At 47.8% G+C, this 23033-nt stretch overlaps 1 protein-coding gene across 10 annotated transcripts in view; it reads left to right on the forward strand.

The window, feature by feature from the left end:
- Positions 1 to 1479: 1479 nt before the first annotated feature.
- TMPRSS6 (transmembrane serine protease 6) overlaps positions 1480 to 23033 on the forward strand; it is a 38681-nt gene continuing 17127 nt past the window's right edge. For 5 of the 10 annotated variants that reach the window (XM_034777267.1, XM_034777339.1, XM_034777304.1 and 2 more), the window contains exons 1-12: positions 1566 to 1801; positions 3692 to 3839; positions 4064 to 4206; positions 4390 to 4457; positions 5867 to 6051; positions 11287 to 11328; positions 12138 to 12342; positions 14932 to 15068; positions 16162 to 16274; positions 17237 to 17346; positions 19273 to 19418; positions 20368 to 20466. In XM_034777267.1, coding sequence (XP_034633158.1) covers positions 3692 to 3839; positions 4064 to 4206; positions 4390 to 4457; positions 5867 to 6051; positions 11287 to 11328; positions 12138 to 12342; positions 14932 to 15068; positions 16162 to 16274; positions 17237 to 17346; positions 19273 to 19418; positions 20368 to 20466 — 1396 coding nt within the window. In that variant the 5' untranslated portion in view covers positions 1566 to 1801. The other 5 variants (XM_034777287.1, XM_034777279.1, XM_034777274.1 and 2 more) reach the window with 5 other exon arrangements.

The following is a 23033-nucleotide window of genomic DNA, read 5'->3' on the forward strand; positions in this document are numbered from 1 at the left end:
AGGGCTTCTTTTCCATGGATCCATATGATGAAGATGTCATCAATGTAGCGCCAGTAGAGTAGGGGCATTAGGGGACGAGGACTAAGGAAGCGTTGTTCTAAGTCAGCCATAAAAATGTTGGCATACTGTGGGCCATGCGGGTACCCATAGCAATGCCGCTGATTTGAAGGTACACATTGTCCCCAAATGTGAAATAGTTATGGGTGAGGACAAAGTCACAAAGTTCAGCCACCAGGTTTGCCGTGACATTATCAGGGATACTGTTCCTGCCACAAGTACTCCTGTTCTTTTTGTGTATAGTAACAGATTTCATTCTCAACTGGCCCGAGGCTAGATTGGAACCACTGACCTCCCACTGGAAGGCTATTCCTCACCAGCTAATAACAGACTAGTGATCAAATTCTCCCATAGCAAGGGAGAGCTATATCAAGGTAACCTCTGTCAACTAAGAGGCAATTTCCACTAACAATTATCACTGAGGTGACTCCATTTACTTTGTTGCAGTGTTGTTGTAACCATGTTGGCCCCAGGATATTAGAGCGACAAGATGGATAAGGTAAAATCTTTTATTGGACCAACTTCTAAAGCTCGTCTCGCTCACCAACAGAAGTTGGTCCAATAAAAGATATTGTCCCTTACCCACCGTGTCTCCCCATTTGATTTGGCCTTTATTTATTTATGGTTAAAGTGTAGTTACTTCTAGTAATAAATGAGGTGCATTTACAGAGCACAAGGTGCATGTACAGTGGGGTCCCTGGACTATACACCAGAAGGTGAGTCGGGTGAGATGTATTATCAGAGCTGTATGGAGAGCCTGGGGCTAAAGAAATGGGATGCTCCAAACTGGAGTGAGGGGCATTGGCAAAGCTGCGTGGGAGCCTAGGATTGGAATAGTAAGGGTGCTAAAAGGTGAGGGTGAGGAGAAATGGCAAAGAAGAGACGGGGGAGGCTCAGAATTGGAGTGGCAGGGAGCATTACGGGTCAGGACTGAGGGGCACTGATAAAGCTTTACCTAGTTCTTACCAGTGCTATTAGTTTGGACAGTGCTAGCCCCTGCCACCTCCCATTGTCCCTCCTTTGTACAGCCCACTGCCTTCAGCAAGAGGCCCCCCCCCCCCCATCTGAACAAGCCTTTTCTTCTCAGTGCATTTGTGCCTTTTATCTCCACTGGGACCCAGGAGTGTAACTAAGACAGAAAGCAGTTGCTGAGCAACTAGTTGCCCCACAGAGGGAATCTGTGATCCGTCTGCACCTGCCTTCCAGGTTAGGCTTCTCAGGGGATGGGGGACTGTTACCCAGGCTGTTTACAGCATCATCTTTTCACAGCCTGCAGATCCTCTCTCTTGGCAAACCTCCTTCCCCTCTGAGCCATCCGCCATTAGAGAAAGCTGTGTCTCTCCTGAGCACGCTCAGCCCTCTCTGTAGGGCCGGACAGGGCAAAGGCCAAAACAAAGACACGGCCTCACATTATTGATCGCCAGGGAGGCCTTGGGCTTGAGTAAACACATGTCTACCAATGTGTGTGCGCCCGGCCACACGCAGAGCTGGAGGTTTCAAAGGTAGGTCTGTAGCTTTGGGGGAAACCCCAGTGCCTAGAATTGATCTTCTAGCAAAGGGAGGCTCTTTTTGATCAGTCTGTGGTTCTTTATGCGGCTGTTGTTTTGAAGGAATCCCTTGAAGGTGGAGTAGAGACCCTCACCTCCTCCCTCCTGCTCCGGGGCAGGGGATACCCCTGAGGAACGTCAGCTGAAAGGAGATCACAGTGAAGAGTAACATCGGTGTATTTCGATCTCTACTGCATGTGAGAGGGTTGTAGGAGACAGGAAGTGGTGGTGTTAATGGATTCACTGTTGTCTTTGTGCCTGCTCTTGTTAAGTTAGATGTTTCCATTGAGTTGCTTTTTTTTTTTTTTTTTTAAACACTCTTTACATGTGTCTCTGTATTTGAGGAGCAAAGTTGAGGGTTGGGAGGAGCCTCAGTATCGGAGTGAAATAGGAATGCTGGCTGCCCTTGTTGTTCTCATATGGTCATGCAGCACACACGTTAATACAGACTTCCATGTGTGCACAAACATGTGCATCCACATGCTTCAACCCTCTAGGGACCACCTCTAACAGGCACTCACATGCACCCCTCACCCCTGCACTCTAACACACCCAGGCACAGCCCCATGCATACACATAACTCACTAACATACACATGTGTGTCCTCCAGGCAGGCAGAACACCATGTAAACAGGCTTTGGAACATGCTAACACACACTCCGGCACCCCCGCACACCCCCTCACATTCACATCCAGGCACACTCATATGTCGACATGCAAATCCTTTGGCCTCTACTAGTATGTTATTGGGTGACAGGACTTTCACAGGGCCTCTTAAGGGACAGTAGAGGGAAAGTGTCCGAGGAGGCCAGCCCAGGAGCATCCAGTCTTGGTAGGCTATGGTACTTCTTAGCAGAGAATCACGGGCGATTACAGGAAGGAGTAGGCAGGAATAAGTCAGACAATCAGGTGTTGTGGGAGGAGGGGTAAAGATGGCCATCTGGAAGGTAGAGGGCTGAATTACCATTGGGGGGTCACCACTCCCTAGTATCCATCAGTGGGGAGAGGGGGTAGCAAGGAGCTACTTTAGAGTGGGTTATGCAGCATTTGAAAGCATTCCTGTTGCCTTGCAGACCCCTGGAGCTCAGCAGTTTGCATAGGTAATGCTGTTGCATTCAGTGACATTTGGGGGCAGACGCAGGTATGCTGGGGAATGTATTAAAAAGTTAGGACATACAGACACTAGGGGCATAGAGCCAGCAGGAGGATGGATAAGGCATGATCCTAAAGGTCTCACTCAGCTTCTGCCTAAGTAATGACTGAATAAACTCCTGCGGGACTTCAACAGGAGTTTTGCTTGTGTAAGCAATGAGCAAGGTCCTAGGGATTTGGCATAGGTAGGGCCCTACCAAATTCATAGATCATTTTGGTCAATTTCATGGTCATATGATTTTAAAACGTAAATTTCATGATTTTAGCTATTTAAATATGAAATTTCACAGTGTTGTGATTGCTGGGGTCCTGACCCAAAAAGGAGTTTGGGGGGGGGGGTAACCAGGTTATTTTAGGGGGGTCACAAAGATATTGTGTGTACGGGGGGGTTGCGGTACTGCTACCCTTACTTCTGTGCTGGTGGTGGCGCTGCCTTCAGGGCTGGGCAGCTGGAGAGTGGCAGCTGCTGGCCGGAAGGCAGAGCCGCCACCACCAGCAGCGCAGAAGTAAGGATGGCCTGGTATGGTATTGCCACCCTTACTTCTGTGCTGCTGCTGACAGGGTGCTGCCTTCAGAGCTGGCTACCCAGCCAATAGCCACTGTTCTCCGGCCGCCCAGCTCTGAAGGCAGTGCAGAAGTAAGGGTTGCAATACCGCAACCCCCAGGCAACTCCCTTTTGGGTCAGGATCCCCAATTTGAGAAATGCTGGTCTCCCACATGAAATCTGTATAGTAGAGAGTAAAAGCACAGAAAAGACCAGATTTCACGGTCTGTGATGTGTTTTTCATGGCCGCGAATTTGGTAGGGCCCTATGCATAGATAACAAGGGGATGTACAAATAGGAAGAGGAGCATATAGATGATAAAGGACACATAGGAAGGGAGCAAGGGATGCAAAGATAATACAGCCTGATCCTTGGTCTGCTGCCTGACTAGATGCCCATGATGGAGGCTGAGGAAGATGCAAACACCCCATCTGAGGATGAACCCAAGAGCAAGGCTCGCAACTGCCTGCGCTATGCACCCCTGTGGATAGTCCTTGTGGTGTTGGCTGGAGCTGGAGTGCTGACCTGGTATTTCCTAGGTAACAGTTCTATGGTGTTTTGTTCTTTATGCTGGTGTTCATGTGTCCTAGCAAGGAGGAAGCCGATTTAGATGCCAAAGAGAATCAGTGACTCCTGGATGGCTTGCCATGTGTCAACCATCTGTGCACTGATTCCCTAGGGAGCTAGCTAAGTTCCCCCACCCACCCAAAGAACCCTGTCCTCCACATCCATGGGTTAATCTACCTGTGTCTTTTGTTGTCAGACTACAGACCACGACACTTGGAATCAACCGTCCTGCAGTTCTACTCCGGCAGCCTCCGGATCCTCAATTGTCAGTACTCCCTGGACCTTGGACGGCCAGAATCCAGAGCCTTCTGGACTGAGTCAGCAAAGCTACAGAAGATGGTGAGGGTGGTTTCATGTGTGGGAGCTGAGGCTGAGTGGGGGAATGGGCCACAGGTGCTTCTGTGAATGGAAGACTAGGTGGGTTATACCAAAACAGAGGGGGCTGGAGCACTGGGTGGGTTCCATGGGAAGTTTGCTGTTGTACTCTTGCTGGTTAGTTTTCAGTTGGCATTCTTATTACAGCTGAGGGAACTTATTCGTGTCACGGACCTGGATCCATATTACAACTCCAGTACAGTATATGCCTTTGGGTGAGTGTTACATCCACATTTGTTTGCTTTTCAGGACTCTGTCTCTCCTGTCCTATGCGAAAGTTACAGCTAGGTTGTGATCTTGTTCAGTAGCCATCTGTTCATCTGACAAGAGCTGCTGCAACCTCCATTCTTACTCCACCTGGGCTCTGGACTAAAGATGATTGAAAAATGGAATTTCCATCCCACAGGAAATTCCAATAATTCAACGTTTGTTTTCAGCCCAAACAGAGATGAAAAGTCAAAATATCGAAACTTCTTATGGAATGAAAAGTCCAGAAAAAAATTAATTAGGAAATGTCAAAAGGTTTAGTCTCAGCATTTTCTATTGAAAGACTGTTTTGACATTCTTGAATTGAAATGATTCATTTTGTACTGTCAACACACAATGAAACCCCACAAAGACCATGGTGCATCCTGGGAGATGTAGTTCTGCACAGGGCAGGGCACATAAGGGAGAGGTGGAGTAGGGGGGACTTGGAACTACAACTGCCTCATGGCACTGTGCTGGCTACGGCAGATGTGGAGATTAGTGTCAACATGATCCCAACATTTTGTTTTGATTTTCCCAATGGCAAATTACATCAACAGCAATCTTTGCCAACAGAATTTCTATTTCAGAAAAAAAAAAAACACTTTTTCCAGCAGGAAAATGTTTCATTCACACTTTTTCACTCAGGCCTACAGTCACTCCCCAGCTTGGGCCATTTTCTCTGTCATTCAGCTGAGAAACTACGGTGGTTGTGATCTCTTGCACTGTATCAATGGTCCCTGCACAGGATTAAAGGCTCATTCTGATCAGCTGAACAGAGTCTAGCATCAGTCCTTGTCACTACTGGGAGATGGGACATGGAGCCTTAAAGGTCAACATTTTCAATTTGTCAGCAGTGACCACAAGTCCTTTCCACCTGAAGCACATTCAAGTGGATTATAAAAGTTTAATGGTCTCATTTTAGTTTCTAATGGGCAGGTGTCCAGATAATTAAACCCACCATTACCAGTGGCACAAGATGGCTTCCTCAGCAGAAAGACCAACTATTGAATGGACCATGGACAAACTGGCTCTTCTTTTCCACTAAAGGTGGTCTCTCTAGGTTGGGGCTGAGGCACATTGGTGGGGCAGTGTGCTTTGGGACGTTTGCACTGATGTGTCTGATCTGTAGCTAAAGAGAGGAGGAGATCTGTCTCCAGGGCTGTCAGTGAGGTGACTCTAGGGTGACCAGACAGCAAGTGTGAAAAATCGGGACAGGGGGTGGGGAATAATAGGAGCCTACATGAGAAAAAGACCCAAAAATCGGGACTGTCCCTATAAAATCAGGACATCTGGTCACCCTAGGTGACTCTCACCAGTGCTGAACTCACTTGAAATGAAAAGGATGAAGGAAATTAATGTGCTATCTCCCTGCTAGGGAGGGGTCCCTGACCTTCTTCTTCTGGTTCACCCTTCAAGTCCCCGAGAGTCAGCACAAGGAGATGACTGCTGAGAGGGTGAACATGACTCTCTGCAGAGAGCTTCTCGCCAGCGCCAACAGTACAAGCCGCCTCTCCTACCAGACAGAGTACAAGGTTGATCCAGACTCTCTGGTTCTGCTGGGTGAGTATCAGCCACCCAACTGTGACCTAAACTTTCAGGATTAGGGGCTGAGGCCTATAAGTTGCTGCAGGCAGGTTGAGAGGCTAGACTGAATGGCCTTACTGAAAGGGAAGGAGAGAGGAAAAATAGAGGAAGGGTAGAGTGTATGCTAGAGGGAAAGGCAGAAGACTGAACAGGACAGGGGAATGAATTACAAGTGTTTCCTCCTTGTACAGGACACACTTTTCATGAAGTTTGGTTATTCCCCTGAAGAATTATAGACTCATGGAGTAAGAGATGGCAGTGACTGACTAGGCAGCATCTTGTCCTTTCCTCTGCCTCCGCCTTCAGCTTTGGCAGGTGCAGAGTTGTTCCCTGCACTATATGCTTTGTAGCTTTACTCCAATGTCCCAAGCAATCGGGTTTCCATGACGTTCCTTGGGAGACTATTCCACTCTCTGATAGACTGAGAACAGAACTGAATGCAACATACTTAGATTACAATTGTTTTTGCTTCACGATGCTTGTCATATTTCCATCATTTCAATTCCTTATATTGACTTCAAGATTTTTTTAATCGGTGCAAAAAATAGAGATCACGGCTTGTTAAAGTGTCCTGGGAATGAGGGCCTGGCAACTGCCCTTGATATTTCAGGTCTTTTATAGGCCTTGATCCAAAATCCATTAAGTCAGTGGAAAAAAATGCCATTTTTTTTGGGCACTGAGGTTTGGATCAGGCCCATGGTGTGATTGCTCCCTCCTTGCTCTGTGATGTGATACCTCTGTGCACAGAGCCCACAATCAGGGCCAGCTCTAGGCACTAGCAAAGCAAGCACGTGCTTGGGGTGGCACATTTCCAGGGGCGGCATTCTGGCCATCCTTTTTTTTTCCTGAAAAATCCACCAATGGGCGGATCAGGCAGTGCTAGGACCTGGCGGCAGCCAGGCTGGCTCTGCACAATGTGCTTTGCTCGCGGAGCGGCTCCCAGCCCGGCAGAGCCAGGGGGAGTGGGTATGAGGCGGCGGAGAGGAGCCGCTTTGACAGATGTGGCCAGTTCTTGATACCCGGGCCAGCGGGCCAGGGAGCGCAGACCAGCCTGGCTGCTTAAAGCACAATGGAGGGGGGAAGTGGCTCAGAGCAAGGCATGCCCTGGGGGGAGCCAGCCCAGACAGAACCGAAGGGAACAGGAGGCAAAGGTGTCCCAGGGCAGTGGTGGCTGGCGGGGCTGCAGCTGGGTGGAGAGGGGGAAAGTCCTGCTTAGGGGGGCAGCCACTGGATTATTAAAAGACAGACCTGCCACAGGAATTGGCCCCAGATTATGGAACTCACTTCCACACAAGAGATGTATGACAACAGACTTCACCACATTCAGAACTAAAGGTAAAACTCAATTCTTCAACTTGTTTTTCTTTCAGTAAGTTAATGGTACACACGCCACACCCACTTACACTCAAACATATACACCAACAACAGTAAAGAACCCAGGAACCAACCAATCCTTCCTCCTGCTGGTTCACAAGGAGGAGAGAGATTATTTCTGTTTTCAAATAAACATCTGCCAATAGATAGATATGTGGACTACCATAGTACACTTGTACTTGGGGAGAAAACTATTGTCGGAAGCTGAACTCAGTAGCCAGCGTTGTTGGCAAGAACAGGCTGATGTAAGCACACTACACAGGACTCTGCACACACTATACTGGTGCACATTGCATTCACCATCCATTGAAGATTTCTGGTCTTTACTCTCAAATATCTTAATGGTTAGGCCTGAGCCATCTTTGAGCCAACTGCTCCCTTGTGACCAAGATCTCTTAAGCCTCATTTTTGCTAATGAAACTAACAGGAGCTGAAGGTAGACTTAGCAGTAACAAGCCCACCATTATGAAACTCCCTGTTTCACAAAAGCTGAGGATGACTAAAAAGTTGACTGTTTTTAGAGAAAAAGTGTAAGGCCCATCTCTTTGTCATGATATTAATGATCACTTTAAACCAAAATCCCACTCAACTCTCACCTCCTCTGGCTGTGTTCAAAATGCTGTTGAGAAAAGCTGAAAGATTGGAGGCATTGCAGAAAGTTCTGCAAAGGGGAAGAGGGGAAAAAAAGAGTTCGGGTCTACAGATAGGACACCCATGCGGAGTAATGTGTTTGTGTTAGGTACTCAGATATGCGATGAGTGTGGCATAAATATTTAGCTAGGTACTTTGGGCAGAAAATCCTCAGGATATTTATTTGGTATGTGTTCCCAGCATGTGATTGGTAGGAACTCCCAGAACTGTAGAATTATAGGGATAGCTACTCCCTAAGCCAACAGGTGGCAGTGTCAGGACTCCCGCTCAACCTCCATGGAAATACTCATGTGAATAACATTACTCACGTGTATAAACGTTTGTAGGATCCAATCCATAAATAGATCAATGAAATACTGAATTTATTTTATAGCCAAGGATTCCAAATTTTTTGAGGAGTAGTGGTTATTCCTTGGATTATAACTGGTGACAAAAGGAGTTTCCGCTGACTGCAGTGCTCTTGGTTATAAAATAAATTTAAGATGCTAACATTTCCAGTTCCTCAGGACTAGAGGGGCAGCCAACATTTTTTTTGCTTGGGGCAGTAAAAAAACCTAGAGCTGGCCCTGCCCACAATGACTGTTTGTTTAAATTCTGCCCTATTGCATTGCAAACTCATCTCTAATTTGCTATCGTTGTTACTCCCGGGGTCTCTTTCACTATTGCCAATTCAAAGTTTCTCATTAAATAACATGTTTCCAACCATTTCCCCCTAGATACATTATCTGGCATTTTTCCCAGATTAATCTTATTTTGGTATATTCCTACCCTATTTCTCACTTCACAGGGTCCTTTTCTCTCTGTTCTCATGGCTGTTTTTTAATTTAGTATTGGGGAATGTCATTAAAATGCTTTTTACTCCCTCTTCCAGATCATTAATGAAGATGTTAAATAAGACCAAACCTAACGTCCCACTGAACACGTCTCTCCATTTAATAAATTGCCATTTATAATTATTTTTTATTTGCAGCTTTTCAGTTTCTGGTGCACTGTATGTGACAGGGCTCACATTCAAGCCAATTTAAATTAAGATTTCATGAAACACATGCCTAACGATTCACTAAAAATCAAGCTATATTGCATCTTCTGCTTTCCCTTTATCCACTAATTTAGTAATTCTATCAAAAAAAGCAATCAAGTTTGTCAGTACCATTATCTTCTAAAGGTTTCCAGTTTTTTCCTTTCATTCCCTTCACATTTGTTCATTATTTTATTAGGGTCTAAAGTTAAATTTGCTCAATTCTAATTGCCATTATCATCTATGGGGGTTTCCCCCTGTTTCTCCGTGACATTTCAAAAGTAAATGGCTGTAGTTGAGTAAGATTTGATAGTTTGGGAAAAAGTAGGTCTAGTGCCTAGAGCAGGGGGCAAAAATCAGGATCCTCAGGATTCTATCCCTGGGATAGACACGGCCTTGGCAAATCACTTAATCTAGGTCTTTGTTTAGCCATCTGTAAAGTGGGAATAAAATGATAGTTAACAATTCCTTTACACTTTCCAACCTCACAGCTTGTAAAATGTAAAATTGACAGCAGTAAAATGTTTTAAAACCCTCAGCCAAATGCTCCTATGTGAAGACTCTTAATATTACTAAATTTGTTAGCTGCCTCTCTTTATCATAGGGTGCCTATTTTATCAACCCACTGATTTGTATGTGGTCAGATCTTCCAAGTCTTCCCTCACTTTTTTACTAATAGCTATTTGTAAGCCCACAATCTCTCTCTAGCCATAGGATTTCAGCCCCTTTTTTTCCCCAGGAACTCATTTGTATTTCTCTAGAATAAAATCTATTTAACACAGGTTCAAAAATATAATCACATCCTTTCACCCTGACTCAAGGTCTTTTTTTAGGAGCCAATCTACTCCCTATAGGATTACCCTCAGCAGGCCATCTGCCTAGGAATCATATATAACCTGGCCTCTTTCCCCTGATCTAGGAACTCCTGAAACCACAATCTTCCCACCCACCAGCAGCCCTCCACTCAACAAAGCTCTTGCTGGCCTTTATGAGGACCAGGTGATCTACAAACTATCACCTGATCACTGCCACTTAGCATGAGCTGGGAGGCAGCTGATCAGTCACAGGTGGGGCTGGGCCCAACTCCCCTAAATGGGCCAACCACACTCTGACACTACTTTTTTAAACAGGTTTGTGGATTGTCCTCTCTTTATGTTCATTTTTAAAGGGACATTTTATAAAGCAGTTCAATATTCCATCTATTGGACATCACTCACTGAGGGCTTTGTTCTCTCTCCATCCCTGTCTCTTGGAGACTACAAGAAACTCCCACTGTTTTCAATGGAAGTTATTCATATCCTGCAACAGGAAGAAGAGGACCCCAAATTTCTTAATTCCCCATAACTGATTTTCTTGTTAAAGAATCCCTTTGGACTGCAATAGTCTGTTAACCTAGTATTCACTGTGCCAAACTCACATACCTTGTGGTCACTTGTACCAATCTTCCCTGTTATCGTCACATTTTCATTTATTTTTTTCCTCCATTCATAATCCTCATTGACAGCAGATTCAAAGCCCACTGAAGTCACTGGAAAGAATCCCCCTTCCTTGAGGCCCTGAGTGAGAAGAGCCCAATCCCCTTTGGGATTTGGATCCTTCTACCCCCACATCTCTGCTCATCCCAAGGGACTTTCTTTCCATCTAGAGTAAGAGAGAAGAAAGGAGGAAAGTGGGTTGGGTCACAAGCAGGTAGCCAGGGTAGAGCCTGGGAGGCGTGGGAAGCAAGGCGCTTACCTGGGGTACTAGTGCTTGACAATGAGCATGGTTAGGAGTGGAAGGGCCTATGGCCACGTGGGGTGTGGCTAAAGAATGGTGGCCTAGGTTAATGACTAACTTGTGTGGGAAGAAGAGAATATGCCTGGGAGAGGATCAGATGATGGCCAAGTAAAGAAGGAGAGAGGCTCATGGCAGGTTGGGGCATCATGTAAGAGGGACAGGGCCCAGGATAGGTTGGACAAGGATGGAGGAATGGGAGATAGAGGAGGTGACCAAAGTAGATCTTGATAACAGGCATAGTAAGGAATGAAGGCACCCAGGGTAGTGCTTGATGGGGGGGACCACTGGGCACAGAAAGGAGGAGAGGGGCCCATCCTGCAGCTTAGATTTTAGGTACTACAGATTCTTATGGGTTTTTTTCCCTTTTCTTTTATATATTTCCTTTCCAACAGAATCCAGTGTGAAAGACATAGTAGTGCTGAAATCCACTCTGGGTAGGCCATCCTTTCCCTTGCTTTTTGAGTTCATTTTGTTTGGGGGGATTTGGTGAGGGGCCAGAATTATTTTGTTTACTGTCCTGAGATGTGAGATCAAGGAAAATGAGGGGAAGAGGATTGTATTCATGAAGCACAGATGCTGCACACAGTGAATAACACTTTCAAAAGCACCACTGTGATTTAGCAGCCTAAATCCCATTGACTTTCAGATCCTCAGAGGCGTTGGGTATTTATCTCAATGGAAGTTAGGCACTGAAATATCTTTGAGGATCTGGGCTAAGGTGCCTAAGTCACATAGGTGCTTTTGAACATTTAACCCGGTGTCACAACAAACTCTCTGGCTAATAGCTGGACATTTGTGTTCAGGCTCTGCGTGTGCATGCATGGTGTGCACTTGGAAACTCACTCTTCCCTTCACTTACAGTCCCCATTCAGAGCTGCCAAACCAAAGAGAATTAGAAGTGTCAGTAGAACAGGCAGCATGTACTCTAAATGGGATACACAGTAAGTGGAGGACGGGGCCAGGAACAAGGAAAATGGGTCAAACAGAAGGGAAATATGAGAATGAGAGTCTGCCTAGAAGAAGGCAATAATTAACTTGGAGTAGGCTAGTGAGAGGGGACTGGTGTCACTGGGAGGAACTAGGGTAAAGTGTGAAAGTAAAGTGAGATCACTGGGAGGAACTGGGCTAACACAGAACCTAACTGGCTTGTATTGGTCATCATTAGGGTATCTTGTTGGTAAGAGTCCCTTCCCTGACACTCAGCTAACAGCACTCTGGGGTTCTGTTTGTCTCATGGATTCAGGTTGCTACAGGTACAGCCACATCAGGGCGGAGGAAGTCCTCAGGCTGAAAGGCCCTGACTACTTGGCCTCCAGTTGTCTTTGGCACCTCCGTGGTCCCAAAGGCCACATGATCAAACTACGTCTGGAGTGGACCCTCCCGGAGTGCAGAGACCGGCTGGCCATGTATGATGCAGCCGGGCCACTGGAGAACCATCTCATCACCTCGTAGGTAGCTTTCATATGACAGTGATATAAAATACAGAAAATGGTAGGAAGAAGTCGAGACAGTTGGCGCTACTTACCCTTTCTGACAGTGCACCAACTCACCTGTAGAACTCACTGCTGTGGGATATTAGTGAGGCAGCCCTTCAGTTTAGTAAAAAAAATAAAAAATGTTCAACTAGTTGAAGTGTTTAGATGAATAAGAACAGCAACTCCACAGTGACAGTGGTAGTGGAACAAGAGATTGTGCTTCAGAGACCAAGGAGTTTCATGAGAACATCATTTGATATAGGACTCCTCCTCAGAGCAGCCCAGATCTTAGGGTCAGGAACCTTACAAGAGGATCCTTGGACAGATCCTTAGCTAGTATAAATTGGTGTAGCTGCACCCATAGGCGCCGACTTCGTGGGTGCTCCGGGGCTGGAGCACCCACGGAGAAAAGTTAGTGGGTGCTGAGCACCCACCAGCAGCTCTCCACCCTGTCCCCCCCGCCGCTCCAGCTCACCTCCACCTCTGCCTCCTCCATGAGCGCGCCGCCACGTCCTGCTTCTCCCCCGTCCCTCCCAGCACTTGCGCCACTAAACAGCTGTTTCGCGGGACAGGGAGGGAGGGGGGAGGAGGAGGTATGCGGCGCACTGGGGGAAGAGGCGGGGCTGGGTTGGGGATTGGGGGAAGAGATCCAATGGGGCAGGGAGGGGGCAGAGTTGGGGCAGGGACTTTGGGGAAGGGGTTGGAATGGGGCAGGGAAAGGGTGGAGTCGGGGCGGGGCCAGGGGCAGGGGGCGCAAGCACCCACCGGTGCCGGAGAAAGTTGGCACCTATGGCTGCACTGACTTCAGTGTAACTCTGCTGATTTTACACTAACTGAAGCTCTGACTAAGATTCCTTAGGAATGGGGTCTGATTTATATTAAGGTTAGAGGGAGAACAGGGGCTCCTGAAGGCTCTAAAATGACTGATTTATGGATGAGGGGTGTTATGGGTTGGTCCCCCTTCTGGAGTGCCACCTGATGTACTGGGGTTCCACTGAGCCCACCTGTACCACCAGCCTGGGCTCCCTCACCCTGTCCTGCTGCGCGCGCATGCGCACGCGCATACGCACACGCACACGCACACACACACACACACGTAGGGACACACCCGGCTGCAAAGAGACACAGATCAGCTCTGTGTAGGAAGACTCAGCTCGGGGATTGCCCAGCACTCAGGTGCACACACCCTCTGGAGTGTAAACCCAAAATTACACTGTCTTGCGCTGGGTGGAGATCTATACAGCATAAGTCATGAAATTCGCTCCCCCTCTCAGTGTGGAGGAAGATATGCACAGCTTTTTGCCCTCCCAGTTATGAATTACACAAACTGGTTATAGAATAAACAAAAAAACAAGTTTATTAGCTATAAAAGGTAGATTTTAAATTATTAAAAGGGATAGCAAACAGATCAAAGCAGATTACTGAGCAAATAAAACAAAACACACAACATAAGCTTAATACACTAAAACAACTAGTTAATAGTAGAACATTCTCACCCTAAATGTTGGTTTGCGCAGGTTGCAGAGTTTCTTGAAGGTAAACTGCACTGCTTGCAGCTTAAATCTCTGGGTATTCCTCTCACGGGCTAGATCTTTCTTACCTGCGCTCCCTGCCCCCGCAGCTTAGTTCCTTTGTTTCTCCAGGTGTTTTCAGCAGTCTTCCTTCTTGGGCTGGGATGCAGTGAAGAAGAACCAAGATTAATTCACTTCCCAGCCTTAAATAGGATTTGCATATGGCAGGAATCCTTTGTTTCCCAGTTTGACCCCTATCCCCTCCTAGTGGAAAAATACCAGCAGTCCAAGATGGTGTCCAGTATCAGGTGACATGATCACATGACCCTGCAATGTCAAAGCAGCATCCTAGGAAACTTCTCAGGAAGGAGGGAGATTAGTATCTGTAAAGTCCTATTGTCCTTCCTAATGGTCCATGCAGGTTGATTGCACATTGTCTGGTGGGCATTCCCCAAGCATAAACACAGTTGTAGTTGTTATACTCAATATTCCTAACTTCAGATGCAGAAATGATATATGCATACAAATAGGATAATCATATGCAGTAAATCATAACTTTCCAATGATACCGCTCATGACCCATCTTGCATAAAATACATCTTAGTTATGCCATATTCATATCTTAAGCATATCTCTATGAAGAATATGTGGTGTAGCGTCACAAGAGGTACCCTGTGGTCTCAGAGTCCTCATGAAGGTGGTCTGGTTTGAGACAAGATGAAGGGCCTAACAAGGGGTGGGGGCATGCTCCCCCACCCTGATCTGAGCCCTTTTCTCCATGCTATGCCTTGATTTGGTTACTAGGCCCAGAGCTTCAAAGGTATTTAGGCTCCTAATATAAATTGATTTTGATGAAAGTCAGAAGCCTAAACACCTTTGAGGATCTGGGCCTTAGTGTCTAGCAACATACTGAAGTTAAAGGTCTGAATAATCTCATCCCCTCTTTTTCCTCTCTCCCCGTCTCTTGCCACCACTTCACTCCTCTCCTTTCCTCACCTCCTTTACTCATTCCCACCCTCTTTCACACTTCCTGCTATCTCTTTCCTCTCAGATTCTATGGCTGCAGCCGTCAGGAGCCCATGGTGGAAGTCCTTTCTTCAGGCCACGTCATGTCTGTGGTATGGAAGAAAGCGATGTACAGCTACTACGATCCTTTCATCCTCACCGCCCAGACTGTGCCCTCTGAAGGTGAGGAAGGCTGGAGGGAAAGTATGGAGAATGAAGGAGCTAGGAGAGCTCACACAGTGCAGATCCCTTGTCAGTTAGCCTCACACGTATTCTACAGGTCACTTCACCCACCATCCCAAGATGCTCCCACTGAGATGGAACGTGACAGCTGTTTCGCATAGAAACACCACACAACGGTTCGGGATAGGAATTCATTAAAGATTGTGTGGCACTTAGATGCTCCAGTGATGGCAGCCAAAAAAGGACGGAGATAGATAGAAGTGAGGAGTCCTGCATTCAGCTAAAGCCACAGGGGAATTTAGGTCAGCAGAATGGACTCCTATTGGAAATTGGCCAGGAGAAGGAGGTTAACAACCTTACTTTGCACAAAGTGCCATGGGATCTTTAATAACCAGGAGTGGTCAGGGCTTGGGTTGTCCTGACAGAAGACAACACTAATGTCTCAGTAACCCCTAATGCCAGGCTGGAGCAATGGCACTGAGTCAGAAGGAAGAGCACCGCCGGTTACAGCAACACCACTGCTTTGGACACCTCTCTGACTGTCTCCCATGCTAGTACAAGCCAGGCTTGACCCCTGCTTAGCTCATGAAAGCACAGCGTGTAGCCTTTCCCAGTTGGGCTTTCCTCGTTTTCAGCCACTTACTCATTTTTGAGCTGTACTCACTGCCCTTTTCTCTAGCTCTGGTCTCTTGGTATCTCCTGCACTATGATCCTTCACCCTACCGTCCCCAGCTCTTCCCGACATGTACACACTGTGGCATAGCAATGTAGTGTGCCAAGCAGGCATCCACACCTGCAGTTGATTCCCTCAGCTGTCTGTCTCTGAGGGGCCCTCTCGTCAGGAAGTAGCTCCCCTGGGATGTTTCTGGGGCTCCCAGCGAACCCAGCTGGGAAAGCATGATGTTGGCCCACAGAGAACACAGACCATGAGCACAGCAAGCAGCCTCATGTGTCTCTAGCAAACGTGTAGCCTGCGCCTTCCCCCATTCTTCTCTGGAGGGTGGGGCATGTCCCTTTTTTCTGCAGCAGGCGAAGATCCAGTTTTCCCAGCTGACGTGTGTCTGTGGGGGGTGGGGGGTGTCTGTGTTTTCAGACTGCCAGGTGAATCTAACACTGCAGGGAGGCCTGGAACTGCAGGGGAAGATCAACACTCCACACTACCCGAGCTACTACTCGCCCAACACACAGTGCACCTGGCTCATGATGGTGAGCCCCCTGGCCCCTCCTCTTTCCCTAGCCAAACCTTTCCACAGTAGTGGCTTTGAACAGAACTCCAGGGCATCCTTTCCCCTTCACCACTGCTCTGTGGCAATGCTCTCTCCACTCAGACTCTAGTGGCACAAGGGGGCTGAGTGCCAGGCGGTTTCATCTCTGCAGACCCTACTGCAGAGGGTCTCAAACAGAAGGTCATGAGATCACAGCCATCCAGCTCTTCCTGTAATGCTAAATGGGAGGGAGTCCCCGCTAGATTCCCACCTAGATGGGAGAAGGTTTGAGGGGAGAGGTTTCCTGTAAGGAAAAGGCTGGGAATCATTGTCCTACAATACTTCCAATTCTGGCTTTGGTTCCCAATGAACTGACTCTTGTGGCTCTCCTCCTAGATCTCTACCCTGGACTTGTGACTATCAAATAAACTCACTAGGCAGTCGCCTCCTGTTCTTCAAATCCGGCCTGTCTCAGTTCAACCAAGACCCAGCATTAGAGTAGCAGGGATGAGGAGAGAGGTGCACTGGCACAGCTAGGTGCAAGGCCCCAGGACTGGAACAGCAGGGTTCCTGCACGTCAGGGCTGAGGTGCTTTGGCAGAGCTGAAAATAGGATCTAGGGCCGGAACAGTCAGCCGTGATGGAGGTGCATTGGGAAAGGTGTTTAGGGAGAGGTAGGAGTGGTCTAGCAGGGAGTGTTGGAGGACATGACTAAGGTGCTCTAGCAGAGGTCTTAGAGGCAGGTCTGGAATGACAGAGGGTGCCACACTTCAGGATTAAGGTGGGCAGTGGCCTGGTGCCTGTGTAGACTGTGCCTAATTCTTGCCAGCTGGGCACTGTGAATTCACTGCTCTCCCGTTTGTGTTCATTTTGCCCATTTCATGCCTATGGTCCCCTTTGGTTGGATGGAAATGTAGTTTTCTGCTGCTACCTCAGTTCTGCTCTTGGACCACTCTCCATGCAGGTCCCATCTCTTGACTACGGAGTTGTCCTGTGGTTCGATGCCTACACGCTGAGGAGACAGAAGTATGATCTGCCATGTACTCAAGGCCAGTGGATTATTCAGAACAGAAGGTGTGTGCTCATGTTCTTGCTGGATTGTCACTCTCCACCTCCAACCCCAGATTACTTCTGCATGAGTCTCAATTCGCCCCCAGCCCTCTCCTGTTTAGCCAGTCCCCAGGTCTGAAGGAGGAGATTCCTGCTAGGAAACATTTGCCAGCTCTAACTTCTATCTACTTGCTCCCACTCAGTCATTTGATCTGTGCCATTAACTGTAACAGCTACTACTGTGCTGATGGCACTCAGTTGTCCATATCTTTTTCAATACCCTAGTGACTCCTCCTTGTCCACTGACTCTGCCTATCTCGACCAAGTAAATGTATGGTTTTGCCTCAGCTTCCTTCAGAAAAGCATCTTAGAGAGAGAAGTGCTTCTTTTGGGCAAAGGCAACATCCCCAAACCTCTCCAATGTCGCTATCAACGTCTCTTCTTCCTCGTGCTGTGTAAAGCAAACGGTCTAGTTTCCCCCACTGTGTGCAGCCCTGGCATCCTCCCACACCTCCTGTGTTTGCAAATGTGCCTATCACCACCTCTGCAGTAGCGTCTGTGTGTGCTACTGCCTCGAATCCTCCTCCGCACAAATCTGCCTCTGAGTCTCTGCCTCTTCCTGCTTTGCCTATAAAAACTCCCTTCTATAAAAGCTTCTTTAGGGCCTCCCTAAGCCCAGCTGCCATCATGCACTGGCTGCCGCTGCCCACCTTCTCCCGCGTACAAAGAAGCATGGCCACTGTACTGACATCCTCAGACCCCTCCAGCTGGCCCTGCTTTCATTTCAGGAGCCTGTTCAAAATTGCCCTCTTATTTTAAAACCCTGTTTGGGCCTTTTCCAACCTACCTTGCAGACCTTGTCTCTGCTGCTCACCTGACCTCAGCCGCCTCTGTCTTTGGACCTGATCCAGGGAGTTGTTCCAATGACCTCAGATTCTCCACTATGGGTGTGTCAGCCTGTCATCAGCAACAGCTGTCTTGTATGTCTCATTTCACCAACTTCCCCTCTATTTGCATCCCTTCCTTCAATGTACTTTTTTCTTCCTTTCTCCCTAGTCCAACCTCTCTTTAACTCTTATTTAACCATGTGACGCATCTAGGATATGATGTCATAGGAAAGACAATATAGAAATAGCATTGGATTAGAAAGTCTAAATTCTGCTCTTCCCCAGACAGGTAGGTGGAGTCATCCTGGATTTATGCCGAGGTAACAGAGCAGAATTTGTGCCAGTGGACTGTGTATAAAATATGGCCCAAATTCTGCTCTGTTACCTCGGCATAAATCCAGGATGACTCCACCTACCTTTGCAGAAGAACACCCATGACACCAATTCCCTGTGCCTGTTTTTTGTTACCAAGTGCATAATATTCTCTTCAAAGCTGTTCAGTCCAGAACATCCAGAACCATTACACACATCGATCACTAACTTTAAATGGTGTTTATTACCGCTTTCATTTCAAATTCTCTCCATCTTACCCTTAGAATATCTCTTTTCCTTTCCCTCCATCTCCATCAGTCTCTAAGGCTGCTTCATTGCACATTTCATTTTCTCTGGCCCCTGATCTTGGTGACACTAGTGTAAAACCAGTGATGTCTCTGGAGTTGCTCTGGCCTCAGGACGTTCCAGCCAAGTAGCTAAGTGCTGGTGCAGTGGAGAGGAATATGTGGTGCCGGATGGCCGGTCTGCTGAAAAAGCCTGGCTTCCCCTGCATTTCCAAGGCATCGCCACGCTTTCCTCTATCACTACTTTACATCCCCAAAGCATACGGAGGGTGTTTCCCCATCTCTGCTATCCCAGTCCTAGTGGTTCTCTCTCTCTCTCATGGACCAGACTCCAATTCCCAACTGCCACAGAACCTTCCTGCCCCAACACCCTTTCCCCTTGAAGATCACATTTTTTTCCTCCTTCACACAAACTCTGCAATGTCCTGCCTGTACTTCTCTATCAGGTTGTGTGGCCTGCGGACCCTGCAAGCCTACGCCGAGCGAATTCCTGTTGTGTCCTCTGCCGGCATCACCATCAGCTTCACCTCTCAGATTTCCCTAACTGGACCCGGAGTGCAGGCTGCCTACAGCCTCTATAACCAATCCGATCGTGAGTACAGGGCTTCTTATAGCCTAAAGACACCGACTGAGAATGTGGGCTGCATCTTTCACTGCTACCCAGTCACCAGCAGCTTTCTCAAACTCCTGGCATGTGTTGAGAGCCACACATGCCAAGTCCCAGAACAAGCTCACCTATGGGTACATACACACGTTACCCTCACGAATACACGTGCACACACCACTCTGAACCGTGGACACACAAACACTCAGGCACACAACACGATCATACACAGCTCACAGAGGTATTGAGGGACTGTATACCTAGGCACGGGGAGACTCACCTCTGCCTCTGTATTACTGAGCTGGCCTTGGAATTAGATGCCTTAGCTTATTTTAATTTGAAATGACTGTTTCAATCACAGAGGCTCCTGGAGAGTTGTTTCCTGCTTTCCCTTGAAATCCATGTATGTGGAAGACAGAGAGAAAGACAAAGCCTGACACACACCCACATGCGCGCATACACACTCTCTCCAAGTCGGTCTTGTCTTATTGTGCAGTACAGTGCACACGGTCCCTCTCTGCATACTCCCTGCATGTCCTGGGGACACCTTTTTCAGGTCCCTGACCAGGGTTTTGTAACAGCCCCCAGGGAATTTATCCCCGTATTCCACCCAGCATCATGCACGGTGTGGCAGGATGTAATAAACAGTGTAGCTCCCAGGAGTTCTGGTGAGAGATCGCTCTTGATTTCCTGGACCCTGTCATATGACCTGCATCGGTTACAAACGGTCAATACCTGCATTGCCTAGCCAGGGTCTGTATACACTGATTCCAGGGGCTGCCGTTATACAAATATAGCAAGTGCTGCATGAACATCTCTGCAGATCTGGCAAGGTCAGTAAAGCTTGTAGTCACACATTTTCGACACACACTTCCGAGTGTTTTGCTTTTAGGTGGTCCTGTAATGGGGACTAAACATTCCCTTGTGATTTTTTTAGCCTGTCCCGGGGAGTTCCTCTGTTCTGTCAATGGACTGTGCGTCCCAGCCTGTGACGGGATTAAAGACTGCCCCAATGGACTGGATGAGAGAAACTGTGGTGAGTGGTCCATTATTTCTACCCCGTCTCTCCTCAGCAATTTGCAGTTCAACCAGTTCAACCCTCTCCTGCACAAAGGAGTTGGTCTCCATGGTCCAAATCCAACTCTCTAATGGGGATCTCTGGGGGAGACAGGAAACCCCCTCAGAGACTTCACTGAATCTATCAGGGGGTGAAAGTAACAAAGGCATTTGCCTGGTTACATACAGGCAGTGAATCTTCAGTCCACCAGAGTCACACTGCTTCAGTCTGTTAGGAAGTGATACTGAAAGTTCAATGTGCACCTGGCTCCTCCGTGCACTCTCGAGGCCATATATCCCACAGACAGTTGGCCCCAGAAATGGGGCAGTAGAAAAACAGACAGTTTCCATACATCAAGATGTACAAGTTCCGCAAATAAATCACTGTCCAACCTACAGCACTACACTACCCTCTCACTGCTAGTACAGTGCATGCCTGACAACCACTCTCTCTCACCACAGTGAACCTCAGTCCTGGCTTACAGCCCCACCTGCTGTTCTAGGCCTGGGTGTCCCACGCTGCTCTGCCAACACACACCAGTCTTGGCTGCCCATAATATATGTAGTGCTTGCTCAATAGAGCTCTGGGTCGGGGTGCTCTACTCACCGCTGGATAGCGTCACCCACTGGCCATTCTGGGTATTAGCTCCATCAGGCCAACACCCTTTCCTGCAGTTGCACTCCATCTCTCTCTTTCAGTCTGCATTCCTTCTCTCAACCCAGGAGCTACTGGTTCCTCTTCAGGACTTAGCCCTCCAGCCAGTTCACTAAGGTCCTCCCCTTCCAGGGTAGTCTTTCTAAAATCTCTCTACAAGCAGCATCAGGCAGTCCTCACACTGCTGCCCAGACCAACTTATTCCTACACTGACTCCAGCAGTCTTCATATCCACTGCCCTTAATGGTACCACTCTGCAGTAGATGGTAGGGAAACCCAGGCCCACCCTCTACTCTGGGTTCCAGTCCAGGGTCCTGTTCTGAAGAGTCAAGGTCTGCATCTCCACCGCCTTACTGCTCTCACTCCCGGACTCCTGCCTACTTGGCTTCTTCTCCCCCTTCTTTCTCCTTTACCTCAGGGAGAGGGGATGCAGGCTTCCTCCCTGTTGTCCCCCCACACTGCTGCTGGCCTCGTGTCTTTATAGAACCCCCGCCTGTTCCCTCACAGCTGAGCTTCCTTCTAATTAGTTCCCTCCACACAGCCTAAAACACTGCTGTTTGCAGTTTAATTGGCCGATGGGACCCACTTGGCCTAATTCAGCTCTTGCAGGGCTGGTGTGGGGAGTACACTCCCCCCCCCCCCCCAGATTCTTTGTATTTTTAAACCACTTCCAAATATCACCTAACTAACTCTCACAGCTGTCCTGGGAAGTATTCTTAGTATTACTACAGATTGGGGGGAGGGAGGGAGAGGAGGACAGAGAGGAAGGTTAGATTTGTCCAGGGCCACCCAGCAAATCAGTGGCAGAATTGGCACTAGAACTCCGGCATTCTTAGGTCCTAATCCCATCCTCAGGGCATTAGACCATGGTGCCTGTATGCAACACTGCCCATGCCTGTTAGTCCTGGCATGCAACAGTCCCTCCCTGCTGTTCCAGGCCTCCCATGAAGCTCACAGTCCTGTGCTCACAGGAACATAAGAATCGCAGTGCTGGGTCTGACAAGGCTCTATTTACCCCAGGATCCTGTCTCTGACAGTGGCCAGCACCAAATAATTCAGAAGAAGGGGCAGAAAACCTTATTGTGGAAAGTTATTGAATAAACCTGTCCATGGAGGAAGTTTCTTTCTAAATCCATCAGTTAGTGCTTGATTTGAAGCATGAGGGTTTATTATCTCTAGTTGTCATGTCTGTGTGTGTCCCCCTCCCCGTGTCTTATGTAGTTGTAGATGTTCTCATTCTCTATATAAATATCTAATCCTTTTTAGAATCCTATTAAGATTAATTCAAACTAGAACAGGTGCAGAGAAGGGCTACCAGGATGATCAGAGGAATGGAAACCTGCCTCATGAGAGGAGACTCATGGAACTTGGCTTGTTTTGTTTAACCACATGAAGGCTGAGGGGAAATATGATTGTTCTCTGTAAATACATCAGAGGGATAAACACCTGGGAGGGAGAGGAGTTATTTAAATTAAAGGCCAATGTTGGCAATAAGATCAAATGGATATAAACTGTTCATCAATAGGTTTAGGCTTGAAATTAGATGAAGGTTTCTAACCATCAGAGTGAGGTTCTGGAACAGCCTTCCAAGGGCAGTAGTGCTGGGGGGTGAAGGGGAAACATAACATGTTTCAAGATTGATCTTGATAAGTTTACAGAGGGGACAGTGTGATGAGACTGCCGTGAGGGTTATTAGCAAATATCTCCAAAGGCCGGTGATGGGACACTAGATGGAGGGTGGCTCTGCATTACTACAGAGAATTCTCTTCCAGGTGTCTGGGCTGGTGGGCCTCGCCACATGCTCAGGGTTTAACTGACTGCCGTATTTGGGGTTGGGAAGGAAATTTCCCCCAGGCTATATTGTCAGAGATCCTGGGGGGTTTTCACCTTCC

This window comes from Trachemys scripta, chromosome 1 (genome assembly GCF_013100865.1).
Source record: "Trachemys scripta elegans isolate TJP31775 chromosome 1, CAS_Tse_1.0, whole genome shotgun sequence".
Taxonomy (NCBI): domain Eukaryota; kingdom Metazoa; phylum Chordata; order Testudines; family Emydidae; genus Trachemys; species Trachemys scripta.